Source organism: Pipistrellus hanaki (assembly GCF_964339955.1).
Source record: "Pipistrellus hanaki genome assembly, chromosome: 4".
Lineage (NCBI taxonomy): Eukaryota > Metazoa > Chordata > Mammalia > Chiroptera > Vespertilionidae > Pipistrellus > Pipistrellus hanaki.
In genome coordinates, this window is record NC_140506.1 from 79,239,593 (window position 1) to 79,264,802 (window position 25,210).

General features: G+C 49.3%; 1 protein-coding gene across 1 annotated transcript in view; it reads right to left on the minus strand.

The window, feature by feature from the left end:
- Positions 1-25,210, minus strand: part of XYLT1 (xylosyltransferase 1) — a 307,371-nt gene that overhangs the window by 60,440 nt on the left and 221,721 nt on the right. Inside the window, exons 4-5 of the mRNA XM_084880756.1 lie at positions 12,405-12,577; positions 11,222-11,424 (exon numbers count right to left, since the gene is read on the minus strand). Of these exons, the coding sequence (XP_084736882.1) occupies positions 11,222-11,424; positions 12,405-12,577 (376 nt within the window). The remainder of the gene's footprint in view (positions 1-11,221; positions 11,425-12,404; positions 12,578-25,210) is intronic.

Below are 25,210 nucleotides of genomic sequence, written 5' to 3' on the forward strand. Positions count from 1 at the left end.
GACTTCCTGTGAGGTACTGAAGCACATTTCCATCGTAGCATTCCCCTTGCGAGTTATTACTGTCATTAAAGTGAGGAATGTCTGTGTCTCCCCCAGGCCACTGTTTTTCAACCCCAACCATATTCCAGTCACCTGGAAAGCTTTAAAACATACACATAGATCCTTGTCTCCAACAAGGAGTTTATATTCAACGGGCCTGCAGTGGAGTTCTGATGTTTTAAAGGAAGCTTCCAAGAACCAAGGGGAGCCCTTTCTTTCTCAGGGTGCTGTGCTCCCACGGTGGGGACCCTGCCTGCCTGGCTGCCTGCTCTGCCCCTGGAGATGAGAGATGGTAGGTGCTCAGGAAGTGATGGCTGAATGGAGGCACAGGAGAGTGGCAGCATCACCCCAGCATGAGGTCAGAGGATGGTGTCTTTGCCAGAATGGCCTCCAGAGGGGGCTCCTGCCCCCTCCAGACATGGCTGGTGACCTAGGACAGCACCACGCCTCCCAAGTGAGTCTTGCACTCAAGGGTGATGGCAGGCTGTACTGGGTTGAAGGGAATCCCCCCTCCTAAAATTCACATCCCCCAGGCACCTCAGCAGGCACCTTTTTGGGAAACAGGAACTTTGTGGATGCAATTAGTTAAGATGGGGTCCTACCGGATTAGGGTGAGCCCTAAACCCAACAACTGCTGTTCTTATGAAAAGGTCATGTCAGGAGAGGCAAACGTAAGACAGAGGGGCCAAAGGAAGATGGAGAGAGATGGGAGTGACACAGCTACAAGTCAAGGAACGCCAGGATTGAGGGCAACCACCAGAAACGAGGAAGAGGCAAGGAAGGATTCTCTCCAGAACCTTCAGAGGGAGCACGGCCCTGCCAACACCTTGATCTCAGGCTTCAGAGCTGTGAGAGACTACATTGTGGTTTTAAGCCTATGGTCATGTTCTCCTGCAGCCGCAGGAAACTGAGGCAGAGGCTAAGGGCACTGGGAGAGGAGTCTGCTGGGCAGAAGATGACTCGCAGGGCTGGTAAGTCCCTAATGTCCTTCTCCAAATTCGTCTTCCCCACTCCTCACCTCCATCGCTCTGCCCCACCTGACCTCCCTTCTCTTTAGCTCAGTGATTCCCAAAGTGGTCTATATCGACCCCCAGGGGTCTATGACAACCTGCAAGGGGTCTACGTCAGCGAAAAAAAAAATTTGGGGGTCCATGAAATGAAAATGGGGGTCCACGATAGTGGATCTCAACATACACTAATAGTACCTATTTACTTACATCATATTATCTTATAATATAAAAACATATAAATTATTTATAAAAGTACCTATGAAGTAAAAAATTTATTATATATGTTTATAAAATTGTGTAAGTTGTAGGATAAAAACCTGCACATAATGATATACCAGTATCATCTTGTTACAAGCATACGCGCAGTAAACATTCTTGCCAATTTTTGTCTCAAAGCTTCGCGAACTTGCACCGACTTGTTCAATTCGTCACTCTATAAATATGAATGTGAGAAAAATACGTTCATTCGTTTCCTGAATCTTGAATAGGAAAGTGCTGAGAAAATATTTAAAAAAATATAAACTGGTAGTTTATCATACAAATTATAGTGAATCAGTGTTATTTTGTTTGAGAATGCCGGAGAAAAGTAGGTACATTATTTTTTATTAAATTTTAACACTAAACTTCACTACAGTTAGAAATTTACAAAAAAATCAATATCAGGTAAGTAGGGGGTCTACCCAAAACCGAAAAACATGGCAAGGGGTCTAAGGCACAAACAAGTTTGGGAACCTCTGCTTTAGCTTCTGGAACGTGCTGGGCTCTGCCCTGCCTCAGGGACCTTGCACATGCTGTTCCCCTTTGCCTGGTACCTCTACCCTTTTTTTCATAGCGAGCCCCATTTCCGGTCTTGGCTTAAACATCCCTGTCTAAGGCCATCTTCTCTGCCCTGACCGCACTCCTAACTGCAGAAACCCTTCTTATTCTCCACTGTGGCGCCCTGGCGTGATTTTATGAATATGGCCTCCATTTCTCCCTCGGATTGTGAGTTCTCTCAGTGAATGAGCAGGTCTTTCCCTGCTGCATCTCCCAGTACCCAGCCCAGTGCCTGGCCCTCGGTTTGTGCTCCACATACACTCAGCAAGTGAACAGCACACCTGCTTGAGTAAATACATGATTATGGGCTGCCAGCTGCTCTCAGGGGGGCTGGGGCCAATGCTTTCCCCAATGCCTGGGGAGAAGCTCGAGTCCGTTTTCAGGGTCTGCCTCAGCTCTGTCCTCCCGGGGGCTCTGAGGGCCCCGGAGTGAAGCCATGAGGTCTGGCTTGGCCAGAGATGGAGAGGGCCCCAAGGAGATGTACATGAGAAAAAAGTCAGGGGTAGAATTAGAACGTGCAGGCCCTGGGGCTGGCGAGGTGGAGGGCACACAGGCTTCCAGCACCAGTGAACAGGCCAACGGAGGGTCCTACTCAGCGAAGGGCAATGAGGAGGGGCCGATGTGGGTTGGAGAGAAGCTTCAGAGGAATCCTTTGAGAGCCTGGTCCTGTGGGGAGACAATTCCCTGTAGCTACCCTAATGGTTCTGTGGAGAGAAAGCTCTGTTGTTTCAGCAGTTTATGCTTCTTAAAAAGAACAAGCACCTCATACCCCTTAGGAGGGGCTACTGTCAAAAACATGTGAAAATAATGTGCGGATGATGGAACCCTGGGCACTGCTGGTGGGAATGTGAAGGGGTGGTGCAGTGCTGTGGAAAACAGTCTGGAGAGTCCACCAAAAAAAACCCCACAAAGAATTACAGTGTGAGCCAGCAATTCTACTTCTGGATGTACAGCCCAAGGGACTGAGAGCAGAGAGGTGAGGAGCTACCTGCTTCCACATGCTCATAGCAGCATTATCCATGTAGCCAAGACGTGGAAGCAACCCAAGTAACCACTGATGATGGGTGAGCACGGAGCAAAGGTGGCCTATTCCTACAACAAGAACAGTATTCAGGCTTAAAAGGGAAGGAATTTCTGACGTTCTATGACATGGAGGACATACATCATGCTAAGCGAAACAAGCCGGGCACAAAGAGACAAACACCATGTGATTTCACTTAATGAGGAACCTAGAGTAGTCAATGAGACAGGAAGTAGAACCACGGTTACCAGGGGGTGGGGGAGGGACATGGGGCTTGTTTGATGGGTAGACTTCCACTTTTCCAAGATGAAGAGCTCTGGAGGTTGGTTACACAGCTGTGTGAATGCACTTCGCATTATTGAACCATACACATAAACAGTTAAGATGCTCAAGGTTGTTATGTCTATTTTCCCACAATTAAAAACAAAAGGACAAAAGGCTTTCACAGTCCCTTCCCGAACCCTCAGGATGTCCCCCTCTGCTTCCCTGCTCAGTGCTCCTGACCTGTTCCCCAAACTCTTGCCCCAGGTCACTGGGCCGTCTTGGCTCTCTGGGTTCTGTGAATCAGCCCTGCTCTGCCAGTCTCCTAGATGAGGCCCGATTCATGCAGGTATGGAGTCCTGGTCCCCAAACAGAAGGTGGCTGCCTGGCTCTGTGTGATTGAAAGGCTAACCACCTGCTCTGCTTGGACTCAGGAAGCTCATGGTGGCTCCAGGACACCTGCCTCTGCCAGGAGGTTGGAGAGGAGAGGGGACTCTCTGGGCACAATTCTGGGGTCAGCAAGCACCCCCTTCCTCACTGGCCTCCCCACTGGAGACCCCTCCCAGGGTAGCCAACATGATCTCTCCAGACTGCAAATGGGAGTACTGCCCGCTAAAACCACATTACTTATGGGCTACGGTTTCAACCACCAACAGGTAACCTAAAGTCTCCGAGGGGCTGGCCTCGACCCATCTCACTGCTAGTCAGGAACCCCTTGCTCTTTGAGTTGCAGCCACATTAGCCTTTTTTCAGCTCCTCATACATGTGACGGGCTGTCTTCCCACAGGGCCCTTGCCCATGCCACCCCGTTTCTTGGAACACTCTCCTGGGACCCCTCACACTTCCGCTGGCAAACTCCTACCCCTCTTACTCATCTCAGTTCCCATGCTGCCTCCTGAGGGAGGCCGTTCCAGGCCCCAGGCTAAGGGAGTCCCACTTGCAAAGTGCTCTTAGACCCCTCCTTCCTTTCCTCTAGACCACTTTGTGATGACACGTTCCCTCCTGTGACCATTCTGATTGATGTCAGTCTCCCCCCCATTCATAACAGTGGCTGTCACATAGACAGTGCTTACCGGGGCTGAGCACCTTCCATACGTTAGCTCGTGTCATCCTCGAGCAACCATATGGGTGATACTGTGCTATCTCCGTTTTACAGATGAGGGGACCAAGGTACCAAGACATGGAGTGATTTTTCTCAAGTCCAAGTTTGCACGGCGAGTACACAGAAGAGCTGGGATTGACCCCAGGTGGCCTGGCCTGAGTCTGCGCACTTGACCATGATGAGGAGGGCAAGGACTGGCTGTGCTTTCCCTCACCATTGAATGCCCGGTACCCAGTGAACGAATGGAGTCAGTAGAAGCCCCATCCCCCAAACTCATCTGTGGAAGCAGAGCATGGTCTTTAGCTGGCTCACCAGGGGCCTGAGCTCTTTCCTATCCAACACCCCCTGGAGACCGCCTTCAGAGGGGCTTGGATGGTGAAGGAAGAAAGAGGAGGAAAGGGGAAGCTTACACCTCAACCTTATCTTCCATCTTCCCATCTTCAACCCCAAAACTGTCTCACCTAACTGGAATCATGGGAAGAGGCAGGCAGAGGAGGACCAGTCTGAATGGGAAAGGTCACAGCCTCTTCTGGGTATGACACCCCCACCCTAGCCCCAACATCATCAGGGCTCAGTCAACAAGAGTCCCAAGCTCCATGCTGTATGGAATCCCATGTGATGCAGACACATCTTTAATCAGATGAGGTCCTTGACTCAGGGCACATGGCATCATCCAAGCTAGCCAAGAGACAGAGTTTTTTTTTGGGGGGGGCTCTTAAGAACTCCAGGCCTATCAGTTCAGGGAAGGCTAATCATACGGTGGTATATCTACACAATGGAACAGCATTTGGCCATGAAAAGGAATGACGTACCGATACATGCTACAATGTGAATAACCATAAAAACTAGTTCCAAGTGAAAGAAGTCTGTCACAAAATGTCACATCCTGTCTGATTCCATTCATATGAAATATCCAACATCAGCAAACCCAGGAGACAGATGAGTGGTTGACAGGGGCTGGTGGGGAAAGTGAGTGGGGGATGTGAATGGCAAGGGATCACTTCATAAGCACAGGGCTTCCCTAGTGGGGAGATGAAGTGATTAGGAACCAGATGGAGGTGATGGTTGCACACCATTGAGCATGTACTAAAGGCCACTGGATCAAACCATTGGTTAATTTTATGGTCAGTGAATTTTACCTCAATTTTAAAAAAAGATCCTGATTCTATCACTTACTGGCTACATCCTTGTGGTCAGGTTTCTTAACATCATTGTGCCTTAGTTTCCCCATCTGAAAAATGGGGGTACCAAAAGTATACTGCACAGGGTCACTGTGAGGACTATGTAAAATATTTACATAGAAAAATGCCAGGGGGTATTAAGTGCTATACATGCACTTGCTATATATGGTTGGCTACTGACAAAGGAATTCCGTGACCCACTCAAGAAACCCTAAGCCAACTAAAGGAATGCAAAGTAAGGGAGAGGCTGATGCCTGAGTATCCGTACCAGGTAATTTAACTTCCAATCCTAGGGTAACATGCTAAATATTACCAAAAGTTTGGCTTTCTTGCAAAGTTTCCTGGAGGTTCTGTTTCAACACACTAACCTCTTTACGCTTTCTTACATAGAAGTTTTTGTGTGGGAAATGACATTTAAGACAAAACTTATATTAAAGGCCTCTGTGGCAGGTCTAGGACATAGTAGGTACAAAGCAAATGTTTGCTGGATGCGGGTGAGCCTCGCCTGATCAGTCCCATACACACGCTGGTCTCTGGAGAAGCTCGGCCACCTGCTTCCTGTCTATGAGCTGGTGCTTCCTGGCGAGGCTCCACAGAACCGCTCTGAGCTCTGGGCTGGTGGTAGCTCCAGAGAGTGGTTTAGGTCCACAGTCAAGTGTAACGTAAATGTCCACATGGTGAGCGCAGGTGGGTCAGAAATAGTAGGCCCTGGGTTTAGCTGAAAATTTAAATACTATTTCCCCTGTCATATGCTCTCGCGCTCGCGCTCGCGCGCTCTCGCTCTCTCTCTCTCTCTCTCTCTCTCTCTCTCTCTTCTCTCTCTCTCTCTCTATCACAAACAGCATGTGAGCTCTGGAGGGGCCAAGGACATACGGAGCCTTCTTCCCTTTGCACTGGATTTAGCCCTAAGACACAGGGCCTGGTGAAGGTAGACATTGGCCTCAACTAAGCAACAGTGCAGACTGCTTCTGGTTTCAAGCCTTCCTGTGGCCCATGTAACTAACGCATGCCAGAGCCATTTCCTGCCTTACTGAGTAGAATATATTGAATAAAAGCATGTCCTCTGATGATTCAAGACCTCACAAGGTCTCCGTGTTTGAAAATATCCTGTTTCATCCATGCACCGGATACAGCACCAGCTCCAACCGTAGCCCGTATGGGCCAGGCGGGCTGGTTAGCCCCAGAGCGGAGGACCCGAATTCCTGAATGCACTTAGCGTGCATGTTCCAAATGCAGAAATAGTCTGCATGTGGACAAACGAGGTGCTTCTGTCCTGCTTTCCCTTGGAACAGTGGCCTTTACAGTCTAACACTGCTTTTTCGACTGCTGAAAGAGATGTGAGCTCAAGAAATATTGCATCAGTCTTTTCACGATGAACGGAAATCCAAAAGCAGTTCAGTTGATGACTGCACCCAGCCTGTGGTGCCCACACTATCCCATCGCCACACCAGTAACAGCCTGCGTCTACCAAGCACTTTCTATATGTCAGGCACCGTGTCAAGCCCTTGACACGCCAAGTTTCCTTTCATTGTCCTAACCTCCGTATGAAATAAGCACTGAGACTGGGCCATTTCTCAGGTACAAGCTAAAGCAGCTTTGCTGAGCCGGAGATGGAAGAAGTCGTGGTTTGGGAAGCTACAGATGGAGTGGCAGATGGGAAGTGAAGGCCTATCAGAGTTGCCCAGGATAAAACCATTGGTCTGCAAAACTCATATGTTTTTGTGTGGGGCAACTTTGTGAAAACAACAGCAAGAGGAAGCAGCAGTGCCTGATGCATGACATGCCTCTGGCCACCAGGCTGGCAAAGCACAGTGGACAGAAGAACTGGGGGAGGGGGCACGGAAATGAGAGCAGAGAAAGACAGAGAGACAGAGACACAGAGACCCAGAGCCTGAAGCTAAAAAGTTAGAAATATGATGACTCTCTTCTCCGAACCCCCAAATAGGTGGGGCACACAGTCTAAGGAAGGACTTCTGGGCCCCTCGGATATGAGGCTCAGCCTCACACACAACGGAATTGACTGTGGACATGACTGGGCGCTTTCTAAGTGCTCAACACTCTGCTGGTTGCATTGCTACAATCTGATCTCACAAAGACTGAATTTACTTCTGATGGTTTTAGTTCTGCCAGTGAAGTGGCAGAACTCAGACTCAAACCTTGGCCACCTGCCGAGAGTCGGAGCACTCATCCTCTTGGAAGCTGAAATGGTAGAGATTCTGATAACCGGGCAGAGCAGCCTTAGTTAAGTGGTGATGGTTGGTTATGGCGTCAACTTGCAAGTCAACACAAAGCCTCTAGAGGGCAGTCTCCAGACCTGGCATGAATCTCCTGGGAAGGTCCAGGGGCCTGGCCACACCTAACTGATCTCCAGAGGTCTCTGGCTGAGTTCCGCCACCTGACCTAGGCTGAAATGATCTCTGGGGCCTTCCTGGGAGGCCTGGAAGAAAGTGTGGTAATCTTGATCCTAGCTAGTCAGACTCGTGGACAATAGGTGACCTTTCCTCATGAGATTTCCTGCTGCCAGGTGGTGCAATCACATGCCTGCCCAGCCTGGAGTTTGAGGAGCTGCTATGCTCTCTAGGCGGCCTGGGGCCATCCCTCCACTCTGGGCCAGCTGACATCCCCAGGAACCAGCTTCAAGCAGAAAGAATACCAACTTTAGGGCCAGACAGAACTGGTTCTAATCCCCAGCCTGCCATGTATTCTGTATATGACCTTGGGCCTCAGCTTGCCTTTCAATAAAGCAGGTTTGCTTTGAGGACTGAAGGAAGCACCTCCCACATCAGCAGCTACACACGTTAGGATATTTCTGAACTCTGTCCTTCCTTGGAAGATGGAGGAGAATGTTCTAACTCATCTTGCCCTGTCCCTCGCTAACTCACCTCTCCTCGTTCTTTTATTACACTCTGTTTCAATTTCTCTAACGCATCCAGTTCAACTTTCACCCAAGTCTTATCCAGGCTGTCCTTTCTCCCAGGAACTGGAGAGTGATGCTGCCCTGAGGGAAACAGGAACTGGAGATATTTGTGGTTGTCACCGAGCCTGGGGTGGGGAGGAGCATCGGGTGGGTGGAGGCCAGGGATACTGCTAAACACCCTACAGTGCCCAGGACACAGCCCCTCAGCATGGAATGCTCCAGCCCATTATGCCAATAGCGCCCAGGTTGGGAAATCCTAGACTAGAATGACTTTTCTCTCATTTGCTTGCCAATCTTTTTTTTTTTTTTTTTTTTTTTAATCCTCCCCTGAGGCTATGTTTATTGATTTTGGAGAGAGAGGAAGGGAGAAAGAGTGAGAGAGAAACATCCATGGTTGCCTCCTGCATTTACCCCAACCAGGAATCCAATCTAAAGCCCATTGGTGTAGAGGATAATGCTCTAACCAACCAAGCCACCTGGTCAGAGCTGATAATCCCTTCTTACCCCCAGGTCTCAACTCAAAACTGCACATTCAAAGGCCTGTCTGACGTCCTGATTTTGCCCCTTAGCGCTCTGACCATCTGCTGCTTCCTCTTGATGGCCCTGTCACACCTTGCATGATGCCTCTTTTACATGATTATTTGATTCCTTCTAGGGTACCACCAGGTAGGGGCTGTGTGGCTTTTATTCACTAAATGCCCAAATGATGCGTAGCATGGTAATTGCTTAATAAACCTTGAATGAATGTTTGAATGAATAAGTAAATAAAAACCTGCCAGTGATGTTTTAAAAATCACTTTTTCCCCCTGCTATCCTTCAAACAAAAGAAAATAACCCCCATCATCTTTCTCAGGTTCAAGGGTGTCAGGTACATTTTGCCTAAAATGAGCAAAGACTGTGCCTCCCCCAGGTCTCCTCCCAAGTCCAGGGTCCCCTGGCAGACGACGGGAGCCACCAAGCCCAGAACTAAAGGTGGTCACTTTAAATAGAGGCCTTCCTTCCACGCCCGTGTCTCATCTAGATCCTCACTCAAAACCCAAACTCCGGGGCATATGTGGCCTCGCTATTTAATGACTTAGGAATGACTGCTGGATATTTTAGATGTGATAATCATATTGATGTTATGTTCAAAGAGAGATATATACTGAAATGTTTATAGATATGATTTGAAGATGCTTTGGAAATGGTTCACGAGGAGGGGGGAGTGCTAAGGGGGGAAGAGACATGAGCATAGACATTACCAGCCTGTCACGAATTGATTATCTTTGAAACCGGGTGATGTATAAGTAGGGGTTCCTTATATTAGTCTCGGCACTCTTGTGCACGTTTGAAAATTGCCCTGATAAAAGAGTGAGTGAGTTCTTTCAAGATCCCTTCATTTCTGGGAATGCTGTTCAGTGCCCTCAAGGCATCAGGAGGAGGAAGACCCTCTGCTTCACACACTGTCCCCCTCCCCGTCCACTCACTTCTGCCTCTCAGCCTCCTCAATAAATCAGGATGGAAGACACGGCCGAGCATAGAGCTGCCGTCTTATTAGGAAATAGACCTCAGCCCTAGATGGTTTGGCTCAGTGGATAGAGCATCGGCCTGCAGACTGAAGGGTCCCAGGTTCAATTCCAGCCAAGGGCATGTGCCCGGGTTGCGGGCTCGATCCCCAGTGGGGGTCATGCAGGGAGCAGCCAATCAATGATTCTCTCTCATCATTGATGGTTCTATCTCTTTCTCCTTCTCCCTCAATGAAATAAATAAAAGAAATATATATTTTTTAAAAAGAAATAGACCTCATTTTTCTTGCCTTTTTCCTTTGTAATCTCTCTGGAGGGGTTTTCTTTGCTTATGGTCTATTTTACGGAGCAGATCTGTGCACAGGGACCTTCCTGTGGCATCTCCACCACCTTGGGGCTGCAGACTGGGGGCTGCTCTATCTGCCCCACTCAACAGTAGCCAAGCAGGCGGCAGGCTGAGTGGGAAGACCGAGAGAAGCTCAAAATCTGTAGTTTCACATGAAACTTGCCAATTAAAAAATGCAGACAATCAATTTGTTTGTTAAAATTTGATAGGAGCCAAAGCATAAAATCCAAGATACCCAAGGTCCTTGGATAGCCCAAAGACACCCACATATCTGTGACTGTCCCTGAACTGTCGCACTGAACCTCTTTTCCCCCTCCCTGCCCCTCCTGGTTTAACTATGATGCCACACCTTCTCCTCCTCTGCTCAGAACATACCAGCGGTTCCCATCTTGCTTGCATGACAGCCAAATTCTGGAATCTCTACAATCTCACCCCGAGTTGCTCTCTGCTCTTCTGTCTCTTACTCCCCTACGCCTCACTTAGTCTGTTCCAGCCACACTGAGCCCCACTGTTCCTTGGACACACCAGGTGTGTTTCCACCCCAGGGCTCAGCACCTGCTGTTCCCTGATCCAGGACCACTTTCCCTGCCCGAGCGACTCATTCCTCTTTCCTTTTCCATTCCACCCAGTGAGGGCAGTCCTGGTCACGCTGGTTAAAATTCCAACTCTCCCCTGTGTCCTCTTGGCTTGGCTTTTCCCATGCACCATTTGACTTATTTTGTTTGTTATTTGTCTCCCTGACTTGACTGAAAGCTCCATGTGGGGAAGGGTGACAGTCGTTTTAGTGTTTCCTCAAACAGAGCGGGGGGGGAAAAACTGCATATGCAACAAATATCTGTTGAATGAATGAATGCGTGAATGTGCAAATGATGCTCAGACCCAGTGTGGATCCTATGCTGAGGCATCTGTGAAGACAGCGCATGAGCAGACGCTGCTCTGCACAGGAGGTAAAACGCTAAGACCAGGGAGGGTGGGAGGGAGTGGGACCTCGGCACAGGCCGCTGGGGCCGAGGGCCGCCTTACCTGATGGGGTAGTCGGCAGCGCTGAGGTTGATAAAGAAGTCCCAGGGCCAGTCGGTCATCTCCAGCAGGTCCCGCATGCTCTGCAGGTAGGTGGCCAGGAGGCTGGCGCCACCCCAGATGGTGGCCATCCGCCAGGGCGTGACGCGGACGTTGCTGTACTGCCGGGCGAACTGGAGTACTTGGCGGTGCAGGTAGTTGGAGCGCTTTGTCCCAGGAGAGAAAGGGGTGACGTTCAGCAGCCCAGAAAACACCCAGACATGCCCCTTGCCCCCTCTCTGTCCCTTCCCTTCTAGGCAGCAGGGTTTCTGAACGTTGCCCAGTAGCTGATTCGGGTTGGGGGCATCTTTCTACATGGCCATTCGAACATTTATTATTGTTTACATTTTATGTTAGTTATTTTAGATGCAGATTCCCCGGCCCCATCCTCTGACCTACGGGTCACTAGGAGCCTGGGGCTTTGCATTTGTATACAGATGGAGGCATGAGGTCTGAGGATAGCAAGCTGTGAAATATGGCTGTACCGAAGCCTGAGGGGTATTGTGAGGAGCGGGATGTCTCCATCCCCCTCTCACAGGCCTGCTAGAAGCAGATCCTTTGCCTCTTGAGTAAGGACGTAATCATGTCACACTCCAGGAACAAAGAGAAACCCCTGGGACAAGACAGTTCAGGAGTCAGCAGGCCTGCTGCGGGGGTTTTATAAATAAAGTTTTATTGGGACACCGCCACACACATTCATTACTCATTTACGTGTTGTTTATGGCTGCTTTCACATGACAACAGCAGAGCTGAGCAGCTGTGACAGAGCGGGTCTGGCCTTCAAGCCTAAAATCTTTCTATATGGCCCTTCATAGGAAAAGTGTGCCCACACCTGGGATAGCTCTCCTCACAGAGCGGCAGGCAGTGTACTGGACAGTGGGACAGTGAGGAAAAGAGGGAAGAAGCCAGTATTTATGGAGACTGTCTCTCTCACAGACACACACACACACACACACACACACGTTCTAGGAGAGGTCGCTGCTCAGCCTATTAGCCTTCCCTGACACACACACACACACACACACACACGTTCTAGGAGAGGTCGCTGCTCAGCCTATTCGCCTTCCCTGAAAGGGAGGCTGGCTTGCAGAGGGGCAGAGGGACCCGCAGAGGAAGGCCAGCGGGAGGCGACCGGCCGGGGGCTCACCTTGTCCACGTGGATGTAGTAGAAGTGGTCTTTGTGGTAGATGGCCTTGAACATGCGCTGCAGCTGCCGGGAGGCGCGGCCGTGCACCACCAGGACAAAAGCGATCCGGACCGGGTTGGCCAGCATGTACTCCACGGAGTCCTCGTCCCACTGGACGTTCTTATTGGCTTTGCCTGAGGAAAACCGGAAAGATCGCAGAGGTGGGTGAGGCTCAGCAGCTCCTGTCGGGGGCAGGTTCTCTGATGCTTCGTCTTGTGTGACTGGGCCGGGGCACCACAGTCACACTGGGCCCTGAAACCTGGTTCAGCATAACCAAGCGTGTCCTGGACCCTTATGCTCTCCTGGTGCAATAGGAGTGGGGGTACTGTGAGGTGCTTAAGTCACAATTTCCGTCCCCAAGGAGCTTTAAAGAGCTGACGGAGACACAGGTACACATATTAAACAATAGAACAGGAGGAGATAAGAGGCATAAGAGATGCATCTCTGAACCACAGAGGAGGAGAAGTTACCTCTGAGCTGGAAAATTTAAGATACCTGTCTTACCCATCTGTCCAAGTCTGTTCTCCTGTTTCCTCTGAAAGGCATCCATTAAAAAAAAAAATGGTGGAGAGAACAGCTAACAGGAGATCTACCCTCTTAGCAAAATTTTAAGAGCTCTGTAGAGTCTTGTCGATTACAAGCACGATGCTGTACAGAAGGTCTTTAGAACTTATACCTCTTGCATAGCGAAAAGTCTCAGCCAGTATTTTGGGAGGTATCACCCCCTCTCCTCCAATCTCAGTCCACATGGATGAGGAGGACCTCCCTCCATTATCAAGTTCAGGGGCATTCACAGAATTTTGGCCTGGCTAGTTCAAACACTGCATCTCCCTTGCCATAGTTTGCGTGATGCAGAGGTGAGTATGTAACCCAACCAAGCTAATTAGCTCCAAACACAGAATTCTACACTTCTGTTGAGACAACTAAATAAGAGATGCTCATTTTTTGGTGCACACAAAACTGGGGGGTCCTAAAAGCGCCTTTGTCCCCACATGGAGGCTGCCTGAGAGGGCCCAACACAGAAGCAGCACTGCCGAGTGAGGGAGAGGGCTAGAGCCCGAGGACCCGCTGGAGCTCCCAGATCAGCCAGCTGGAGATCGGCCACCGTCAGCCAAATCCTAGTTTTCTTTGCAAGCCTGGATCCTACACCAGACCCACCTGGATAAATGGCTCCAGATGTTTTGTTTTTTATCCCAGATGCAGCTCAGAGGGGCTGTTTTCTCCTGCAAACGCACCAGGGGCAAGGTTTCAAGGAGAAACACAGCCACTGGCTTAGTAGATCATTACAATTCCAGCTGGAGATCTCCCGGCTTTCTTCAGCCTGATTCCCTTTGAGTCTAACCTGATTTCCTGTGGGTTCGAGGCTAATGGGACCAGAACCATTGTCAGGGCATTCGCTGCATGTGTCCCAGAATGTCAATGGGGAAAGCCGAGAACTGGGAGTGTGTAGCCTGGAGTGTGTAGCCAGGAGATTGGGAGCCTGTCCGCTGCCACCGGAAAGCGGAACGGCTGCCAAAGGAACAAGGCACCTTCTCCGTGGTTCCAGAAGACAGGAGGAGATGAGCATGGCTAATGTCCAAGTCGCACGGCCCAGCCTCCACGCCAATGTGATCTGCCCCCTGCAGACCTGGGTGCCTTGACTGGCAGGCTCTGCTACTGCTACTTACCTCGCACCCGGGCCCTTTTCTATCTTTACTTGAGGTGTTTGCCTCAGCGCCTTTTCACAGGCTATTCTTACTCCTGGAGCACCCTTTCCTTAGCTCTTTACATGGCTGCTTCTTCCTGTCATTAGTTCACAGATCAATAAAAGGCCATCTCACCCCGCTCCCAGCCAGGTGACTCTCTTTCACCTCACCCTATTTCAGTTTCCTGCATAGCATTTAGCACTGCCTAAAATTGTTTATTCATTTACTTGTTTATTGTTTAAATATTCCACTAGAACATAAACTACAAGAGATGAGGGACCATTTAGTCTCGTTTGTCATTAAATACACAACACTATGGCACACCGTATTCTTGGTGGAGAAAAGGAGGGTGCGTTTGGTTCAGTGCCATAATAATAGCAATAGAGTTTGCTGAGCATTGATCAGCCCTTGCCATTCATTATTTCATGTAACCCTCATAACAACCCTGCACCATGACATTATTTCCATTTTGCAGATGTGGAAACCACAGCTTAGAGAGGCCAAGGGATTTATTTGTTCCAGGTCACACTGCTTTAATTAGTTCAGCTGAGATTCAAACCCAGGTCTGTTTTCAGAGTCTAAGCCCTTACCCACTAAAATATACTACATCACCATACCCGGAATTTGGGAAAGTTTACAATTCTTCTTGTTAGTTAATGAAAATACCTTTGAATTACTGCAGGTGAATAGGCATGCATTTGAGGACTATCAGAGGCACTGCAGGGCAGATTGCTGTATCATGTGAAAAGCTGACTCTAGTCTTCATTACAGACACGCTTCCATCCATCCATCCATCCATCCATCCATCCATCCAGTCATCTATCCATCCATCCAAATCTAACCAATCACCAAGAAACCATTCAACAACCCATCTAGCAAAGCATTCAACAGCTTATTATAAAAAAATACCAATCATCTATTCATCCATCCATCCAACCACCCATCACCTTTAAAACCAATCATCCATCCATCCATCCACCCACTCATCCATCCACTCATCCAGCATGCTCAAAGCAAATCATCCGTGAATCTACTCTTCAACCATCTAGCTATCAACTTGTTGATCCATGCAATATTAACTTAGCTTTTACCACATTCTAAGGTCTGAGCTGGGTACTAGAAAAATAAGCTTTTTGGGGGGGATGGGGGAAGAAGAGGGGACTCCTTGCTTTTGAGGAGTTCTCAGCCAACTTGGGAAAACAGACGACAATGCTCAATTGTTTTACAATAGAAGTGTGTTCAGGCTGCTCTTGGAGGCTGGGGAAGAAGGGGACAGTCTGTCTGCAGGGACAGAGGAGACCTCCGAGAGTGTAGCCCAAAGCTTCTGAGCCCATTTCTCCACGCTCTCCGGATGAGTCCTAAGGTCTTTGGCTCATTGGCTGTTCAATCAGTAGCTATGATCCTGAGGATAATTATCCTTGTGGCTTTGGTTGAAGACAGAATGGGCAGCAACCAGGGGGGTCTCCTCACCACCCTCTAATCTTCTCTCCAAGCCAATCACAAGACACGGGGCTTTTGTGGTGATCATTGGGGGGGGGGGGGGGGAGAGTATGCCTGGAGGGATCATGTCCCTTTAAACACTCATACAACCATCCATCCATCCATCCATCCAATCAACCATGAAGTATCCTTAAAAAAAACCTCCTACCTGCCACTCCTGGACAAGGCCTAGAGGACAAAGACATGTAGAACATGAGCCTGTTTTCACAGATGCATTATAAATGGATTAAGGAATGCGAGAATCCAAAGTAAAAAGATAATATATGAGAAAAGCTTATACTCTCTCCCCAAGACCTCAGCCCAAAGGCCGTGAACGGGCCTTTGCCACACTGGGCATGACCTCTCCTTGACCCTTTATCAAAAAAAAGGGAGGGACACTTAGAAGCAACAGCTACTTGTGCCACTTTTTCCCACCTGGATTTCACTGGGTGGTTTTTCAAAGGTCTCACCATAGTCCATGACACTGTATTTCATGAGAAGTCCACTCTGTAGGGCAGGGGTCTTCAAACTATGGCCCGCAGGCCACATGCTGCCCGCAGAGGAGTCTGATCTGGCCCGCCAGGTTTTTTGGGCAGTGAGCGCAGCCGAGGTGTTACAGTAGGAATTAGTAGTTCATATAGTCCGGCCCTCCAGCTCTCTGAGGGACCGTGATCTGGCCCCCACTTTAAAAAGTTTGAGGACCCCTGCTGTAGGGGCTCCTGCTGTACTCAGATGACACTGCTCATCCCTGCCCCAAGGTCTCTGGGTAACAATGAATCTGGAATCCTTAGCAACTGAGACTCACAGGGCCTTCAGGATCAGCCTGTGTTCTCTCCAACCACAATGTTTCTTGTCATGACTGTTTTTTTGTTTTTATTTATTTATTTATTTATTTTTTTATTTATGTCAGAGAGAGGAAGAAAGAGAGGGATAGGTACATCAATGATGAGAGAGAATCATTGATCAGCTGCCTCCTGCATGCCCCACACTGGAATCCAGCCTGCAACCTGGGTATGTGTCCTGACCAGGAATTGAACCATGACTTCCTGGTTCATGGGTCGATGCTCAACCACTGAGCCACTCTGGCGGGCTCTTGCCATGCTTGTTGAGTGACCGAATGAACAAGTGGATGGATGTGCTCTGGTCCAGAAAAGCTGACCTTGCCTGCAGGCCTGCTGTGCTCCAGCCTGTGCCAGAGGCTGCATCAGTGCCCCTTGGCTTTGGACGGAAGGCACTGCCATGTTCTGAGGCTCAGAGAGGTTGGGGCTTTTGTTCCGGTCACACAGTGCGTGAGGCCAGACGTGGGAGTGAAAGCTGGGAGTGGCTGAGCCGAGTGCTGGCCTTGCCACCTCCAGCCTACCGTCTCCTGAAGCTAAGAGCAGGGAGACGGTAGGACCGGCATGAAGATTCTGGTCTTTAGAGGAACTTGCATGTTGATGCTGAGAAGAGCCTTTTGCAATGTCTCTTTAGGGTTTTAGGATGTGGGGGAGGTGCACAGATGGACAGACACAAAGGAGGTTGCTGTCCTCTGGAGGGGGAGGGAGCCTGGGAAATCGAACACTCCCACTCAGCCTCCTCCATTAAAAAATATACAGTCCCCGTGGACCAGGCAGCTGGCCTGGAGAGCAGCAAAGACAAGAGGGAATAACTGGAGGACAGCTATTTTGGGGATTAGGGGAGGTGAGAAGGAGCAAAAACATCCAAAGAAAGGACACAAACACACACACACACACACACACACACACACACACACACACACACACAGGGACAGATGGAGATGGTGATGAGAGGCAGAAACAGAGTGACATATGAGAGAGAGAGAGAGAGAGAGAGAGAGAGAGAGAGAGAGAGAGAGAGAGAGACACCGAGAAACAGAGGCAAAAAGACAGATTGATAGAAAAAGAGAAATGATGGATGGATACACAGATGATAGCAAATGAGCAGGGATAGAGATAGAGAAAGCCCCCACACACATTGGAACAAGCCATGGAGACCCGAGGACAGAAAGCCCTCCCCTTTACTCCCACATACGGAGAGAGACATATAGAGACCTAAACAGAAACCCTGAGAAAGACAGACATATGCAGGTATAAATAGAGACAAACATATAATCAGACACACACACACAGACAGGAAGAGGCAGCCACATTAAAAAAGCTGGACCTATCCAACCTCCAAACGTTGCAGCTGTCCTTAAAAGCAAAGGCACACCAGAGTCCCAGAATCTCAGCGTTAAACAACGCCCCAGGCCTAAGACTGCCTGCCCTGCCCCGTCTCTTCTGTCCCTTACACTCCTACCCTTCCCCTCTCGCCTGGCCAACTCCTGCCCTCTCAAGAGCCCAGGGATGGAGGAGGAAGCCAGGGCTCAGAGAGGTGGAGTAATGTGACCAGGGATCCACCAAACGTGGCGAGACATCCTCAGGTTGGCTCCAGAACGCCAACTGCAATCGCTCCCATACTGGCACATAGTAGGACCTCCACACAGCTTACTGAACGAACAAGGGAGTGAGTGGGTGAGTTTTCTGCCCCACCTTGCGGCAGGGTGTGTGTGTGTGTGTGTGTGTGTGTGGGTGGGGTGCCATTTCAGGGACTGAGGCTCCCGCATGGCTCCCTTCGCCGGTTGCCAATAACCAGCTTCCTATTTTTGCTCCACATCCCTGGCTCCTGTAACGACCTTTCCGGCAAGCTGCTCTGACACAGGGGAGCTGGAAACGACAATAAACCGCACCGCAGCCGTGGGCAGAGGTGTCCCGTGGCGTGGGCCTCCTCCACACCCTGGCCACCATTTCCGGGACTGGGGCCCTGAAAAGCACGCGGCCTCCTACGCCAGGAGTGAGATGGGCAATGGGTTGTGGCAAGGTTCCAGCAAGGCGGGAATGGACTCTCGTCCTGCTGGAGGGAGCAGGAGCTGGCACATTGTCAGAGGCGATGTGGCAACAAGTACCGCAATTTTAAATATGCATTCCCCTTGACCCAGTCACTCCACCCCCTAAAAATCTAAGTTAAAGGAAGGAAAAGGCTTATATGGAAGTCTCTATGTATAAGATATTATCTTGTTCATTTATTCTTTCATTCTCTGTCTATGTCCTATCATAGCAAACACAACAGAGTCCTTTCCCGAATGCTGCTTAGTCTAGTGGGGTAGAAAGCCAATACAAAAGTAAGCAAACAGAGACTACTATTGCAGTTGGTGATAAAGGTGACGGAGAGAAAGAACTTTAGCATGTAAAGGGATGGGTTCCTTTGGACACGGTGGCCAGTGGAGGGTGATGTGAAAGGGAGACACTTGAGCAAGCTCTGAATGAGTGAGGGCATGAGTCATGTGATTGTTAGGGATGGAGGAGGATTCTGGGTACCTGGCATGGCAAGTGCAAAGGTACTGTGGTCTTGACCTCAATAGTACTTATAATGGTCTCAAACAGGATCAACCAAACGCTCTTATTAATACTTATCAACACAGAACTCGTCTATAACATAGCAAGCAAAAGAGAAGTCCTAAAATGTAATCCGTAACCATTCAGAAGACATGCTCCCAAATGTTAACAGAGGTCCGTAGAGTGGGATGACAGTTTCTGTGTCTTCTTTATACTTTCCTGCCTTATCTGCATTTTGTAAAATGGGTTACTTTTATAATGAGACATACCCATAAAGGTGATGCTTATCGGTAATTCTAATACCAGCTGTTTATCGAGTGCCTACCATGAGCTAAGTAATTTCTGTGCATGATGGTTTTTACTTCTACCCAAACCTCTACGAGAAAAGAATCATCACCATCCCATGATGTTAGGGAAGATGTGAAGCGCAGAGAAGTCCCAGTGAGGAGGAAGCTGCGCTGGGAACGGAGTGAGCCTGTGACACTGGAGCCATGGCCCTGTCAATCACACTGCCCCCATTTTCAAAGGAGAAAACCCTGTCCTGGGGGAAGTGTGTCAGTGGACTTACAGCTGCAGGACAAAAAGCAGTGACGAGTGGTCAGAGCAATGCATGCTATTAGGGACTGAAACCCAAACGCTGCCCAGCTCCTAAAAACACTATGAATTTAAAAATATAATCAGGTTCCTGTGGCTCAAAACATAAAATATGCGGAAGAATCTGAGTGATCAGAGGCAGCAGGAGACACCGACTTCAGACAAATGTGAAAAGCCAGGTTAGTGGGGGAGAGCTTCTTTCTGAGAGGCAGGTGCGAGGGGCAAGGATAGGGAGTCATGGAGAGCTGTGAGTGACTAGCTGTGCCACGTCAGGCCTGCCACCCAAACTCTGTATGCCGCAGTGGTCCTGGGCCCTGTAAGAACAAAGTAATCCTTGGGCTCCGAGGATGAGACGAGGAGGAAGGCGCTTTGCAAGGGTCAACGTGAAGGTGGCAACAACTGTGCCTGCGATACTTTGCAGAACATGATCCAGGAAGAAAAGCGGGTGCAAGGGTTAAGGTCAGGGCCTCTGGTTAGGCCAGTGGTTGGCAAACTCACTAGTCAACAGAGCCAAATATCAACAGTACAACGATTGATATTTCTTTAGAGAGCCAAGTTTTTTAAACTTAAACTTCTTCTAACGCCACTTCTTCAAAATAGACTGGCCCAGGCCGTGGTATTTTGTGGAAGAGCCACATTCAAGGGGTCAAAGAACCACATGTGGCTCATGAGCCACAGTTTGCCGACAATGGAGTTAGTTAGGCAGAGCTGTGTCAGCTTGGATTGGTTACACAAGCTCTCCAAGCCTCAATTTTATTATCTGTAAAAATCAGAATTATATCATCACAGCATCTGCCTCACAGACATTTATTCCCTGTAAATGTCATTGCATTTTGTGTCCAGTACTGAGCACAGCACGGCCTGTAGTAAATGCTCAATAAATAAGAGCTATCTATCTATCTATCTATCATCATTATCATCATCATCAGGGTGAGTGTCATCATTTCTATTTGGCTTCATCCTCAGTGATCAGATAAAGTTTGGTTTAACCACTGGGTCCAGCTATGGAGTACCACCCCAGGGCTGCACAGGCTCCCATGGCTGAGCACAGGCTGTAGATGCTGCTTCCAAATAACCCTCTCCCCCGCCCCCCCCACCGGAATCTCCCTCAGACCACAATTAATAACACATGGGAAGCGAAGGCGCGGCTTGACTGGAATAGTTACTCTACCAACAAAGCCCTTGGTTCTATTTATACTCCAAAGGGCCTCTCGCGCTGCAACAGGGGAGCTTTCTGACACGGCTCCAGATGAGAGAGCTGGTTGGGTCTGGGGAAGGGAGAGAAGTGGAAACAATATTGTGTGCAAACGGGGCTCGGGTCCGAAGACAGAGCTGGCGCCACCAGCTCACTGCCTGCAGGGAAGGCGCTGCGCTGGGGTTCCAGACTGGTGCCCCACTCTGGCTTTCCCTGGTGGGGACTTTGGAAAGACACTAGGATCGTCAGTGCTTCATCCATAAAGTGGATGATCGTGTAGTTACTCTAGTTTTATTTTTTTTTAATTTAATACATTTTTTTTTTTCAGAGAGGAAGGGAGAGAGAAAAACATCAATGATGAGAGAGAATTATTGATCGGTTGTCTCCTGCACGCCCCATGCCGGGGATCAAGCCTGCAGCTTAGGCACGTGCCCTTCACCAGGAATCGAACCATGACCTCCTGGTTCACAGGTCAAATGCTCAACCACTGAGCCACGCCGCTGGGGCTAGCTTTGTTTTGAAGGAGCCTCCATACTGATCCCATAGTAGTTGCACCATGTTGATCAAAGGGATGAACACCGAGGACAGGATGCTGAGTGATATAAACCAGAACGACAGATAATGCCTGAATCCACTCAGAGGAGAGGTCTGAGATGGCCAAAGTCATAGAATCAGAGTGGGAGGGTGGCTGCCAGGGGATGGGGAGCAGAGGAAGTGAGGATCTGTGGTCACTGGGCGTAAAGTGTCAGGCACGCAAGATGGGGTGGGTGGGGGGAATCTGCTGCTCAGACTGCGTACAGAGAGCAGATCTCGGGTTAAGTGTCCTAACCAAAGTGCAATGACATTTACAAGGAACCAAGAGGGACAAACCATTCATCCCTGACCTCAGCGGGCTGGGTGGTGATTCCAGACTGTGAAGGGGGCAGTTTCACACCATCAAAAGGCAGGTGCAGGGGAGCAGGATTCATGTCAGATTCCAGGTTTTCTGTCAGACTTGACTGGAGGTGCCTTTTTCCCACGGGGAAATTTCTTTTTTTGTTTTGTTAATCCTCATCCAAGGACATATATAATTATCGGTATTATCAGTAATTATCAGTAATTCTAATACCAGCTGTTTATTGGAATTATCACAATGGGATGATGATGATTCTTTTCCCATTGTTGGGAATTGAATTTACAATCCAGGTATGTGCCCTTGGCCCAGAATCGAACCCTCAACCCTTTAGCTCTAACCACTGAACAATGTGGGTCAGGGCCTTACTGAGAAATTTCAAGGCAGATTTTTGGACATTAGAACCAGATAAGTGCCCAGAAAGAAGCCCCTACTCTCCGAAGGCTCTTTATGGTGGCATAGTATGGCAGGGACAGCACAGAAGGTCACAAGTCTGGGTACAAACCCTGCTCCTGCTGTGAACCAACCGTGGGACCCTGGGTAAGTCATTTCCTTCCCTGCACACTCTCACAGAGCAATGATGATGTCTAAGGCCAGCTGAGCACTTACTATGTCCTAGGCACTATGCATGCAAGGTTTCATTATTTCATTTTCCTAAGGTCGAAGGTGGCAGATACCATGACGATAAACCCATCTCACTGTGGCTGGGAGGTGCTAAGTAACTAAGAATAGATGCTCTCTCCATAGAGTGCCCAGCAGAGACAAACATTTGGGTCAGCTGGACTCCAAGACCCATGTTTTGTCTTATGAGATAAAGGAGTTGAAAGTTCCAGTCTGAGATTCTAATGTGACCATGGAGTAGCAGCACTGCACTGAAAACTGTCCTCCCTTTGAGAGAAGGCTGGTTTTCTTCCTTCTCTCCCTGCCTTCCTTTCTTTTCTTCCTTTCTTTTCTTCCTTCTCTCCCTGCCTTCCTTTCCTTTCTTCCTTTCCTTCCTTCTCTCCCTGCCTTCCTTTCCTTTCTTCCTTTCCTTTCCTTTCCTTCCTTCCTTCCTTCCTTCCTTCCTTCCTTCCTTCCTTCCTTCCTTCCTTCCTTCCGCTTTATTGAAGTATCCTACATAATAAAAGCCTAATATGCAAATTGTCCCCTTAACTGGAATTTTGACAAGGAATTGGACCAGCGAGTGCGGCTGGCCAGCCAACTGCCTGCAGCCCCTCCCCCTGGCTGGCCCCAGGGAAGAGAGGCCCCAGCCAGCATCCAGCAGCCACTAGGGACAATCACTATAGGCCCAGGGCATGAAATTCGCGCACTGGGCCTATAGTGATTGACATAACATTGGAAGATATTGGTTGTGGTGATTTGACAATTGTGTACATTGTAAAGATTATCCCATTCACCTAACTCATAGCACATGCAACATCTCACATGTCTACCTTTTTTTGGTGGGGGAGTTTGTTGAGAACACTGAAGTTATAGTCGCTCAGCAAATTTCAATTATACAACACCATGTCATCAACTACAGTCACCATGTTTTACATTACATCCTCAGATCTTATTCATCTGACAGCTGCAAGTTTGCACCTTTTACCGACCTCTCCCTAGCCTCCCACTCCCAGACCCAGGCAACCCCTTTTCTACCCTCCGTTTTATGAGTCTATGACTTTCTTTTTAAATCCCACGTGTAAGTGAAAACATGCAGTTTTGTCTTTCCCCGACTTCTCTCTCACAGCACAATGCCCCCAGGTCCAGCCATATTGCCACCAGCGGCAGGATGTCCTTCCTCGGGGCTGAATACACTCCCTGGTTTGTGGGAACCACATCAGGCTGCTTCCCTGGATGTCTGTGGTTCCCCACGAGCCAAGGTTTTCTCTCTCCCAGGAAGCCGTCCTGGCCCCCCGCCTGGCACAGAGCTGAGCTCAGAGGACAGGCCTCGGTGAGTGAATGATTTCTCACTGACGGATTCAGTCAGACAGCTTGGTCCAGGCCCAGGCCCTGGAGGCTGAGTGGGACCCTCAGGCCCCGGCTGTTTAACTTGATGGTCTCCACTCAACCAACGAACGGGATGGGGGCTGGGTCCCACTTTTCCTTGAGGCCTCGGGGGGGGGGGGGCAGCTTGAGGACCCCACCCAGGAGCACCGAGCCTCGCCGGCAGGGTCTGGCGGGTGCCCAGCAGTCCTCTAGCATCAGGGCTATTGCTAACTCAGGGCCTTCACATCACCTCCAGCCCAACTTAATGGGAAGTAAGAAGAAGATCAAGTAGAGCTGGTGGAGCTGGGAGAGGAGGAGATGAGAGCACACAGTTCCTAGGACAGAGCTGGCCAGGCCGCACCCGCTGGGTCTCAGGAGAAACGACTGTCTTTGGTGAAGCCCGCCCTGACCCCCTTCCCCATTCCTTCTTGTGGTCCTATCCCCTTCACCCTCCATGGGCCTTCCAAGCATCCTGCACTTCTTTTTTAAGGGGAAAAAAAATGCTGGTGAAATACACAGACCATAAAATTTACCCTCTTATTATTTTCAAGTGACCAGTTCCATAATGTTAAGTAAATGCACACGTTCTACGACCACCACCACCATCCATTTCCAGAACGTTTTCATCTGGAAACATTAAGCAGCACCTTCCCCCTCTCCCTCCTCCCAGCCCCTGGCAGCTACCATCGTACTTCCTGTCTCTATGAACCTGGCCACTGGGGAGCTCTGACATGATGTGTGTGAACTCCAGCGCTGGAACTCTCAAGGTCAGGTTCTGGCCTCTCTCCACTCTAGAGACCTCAAAGAGGTGGAATCGTGTACTATAATATTTGTTCTTTGGTGACTGGTTTTTTTCTCAGCACAATGTTTTCAAGGCTCATCTATGCTGCAGTAGGTGGCAGGAATTCCTTTCATGTTAAGGCTAAGTAATATTCCCCTGTATGTATACCTTTCCTTTGCCCAATCATCTGTTGATGGATAGCTGAGTTGCTTCCACTTTTTTGGCTCTTGCAAAGAATGCCGCTATGGACACATGTGCAAATATCTCCTGGAGACGCTGCTTTCAATTCTTTGGGGGTGTATACCCGGAAGTGGAACTGCTAGATCCTACGGTAACTATGTTTCATTTAATAATTTATCTTGAGAAACCCATTCTACACTTCCCAACTCAGTCATTCCATGTGGGGGCTCAGCCTGGGTCTGCATCCTGGACCCACCATTGGCTCACAGGTCACTTGGCTGATCTGTGCCTCAGCTTCCTCATGAAAGAGAGGGCTCATCTCTGAGGGACGCTGTAAGGACCAAAAGCTGTAACTTAGTCAGCAGAAGGTGATTCAGCTCCACAGTGGAGGAGGAGTCAGTTGTTGAGCCGACGCGGCGTGACTCTGAGCCTCACTCACTGCCCTGCAACCTGTTCACTGTTCCCACGGTTGAGGGGGGTGGCCAGAAGCTGACCTTGAGAGTTGCAGATCTGGGATTCAGCCACACCATGTCCGAGCTCCTCAGTGGAAGGTTCCTGTGGCCCACAGACAGCAACTGGCACTGAGTCAGAGTGAGACAACAATTCCCTTTTCAGCTCT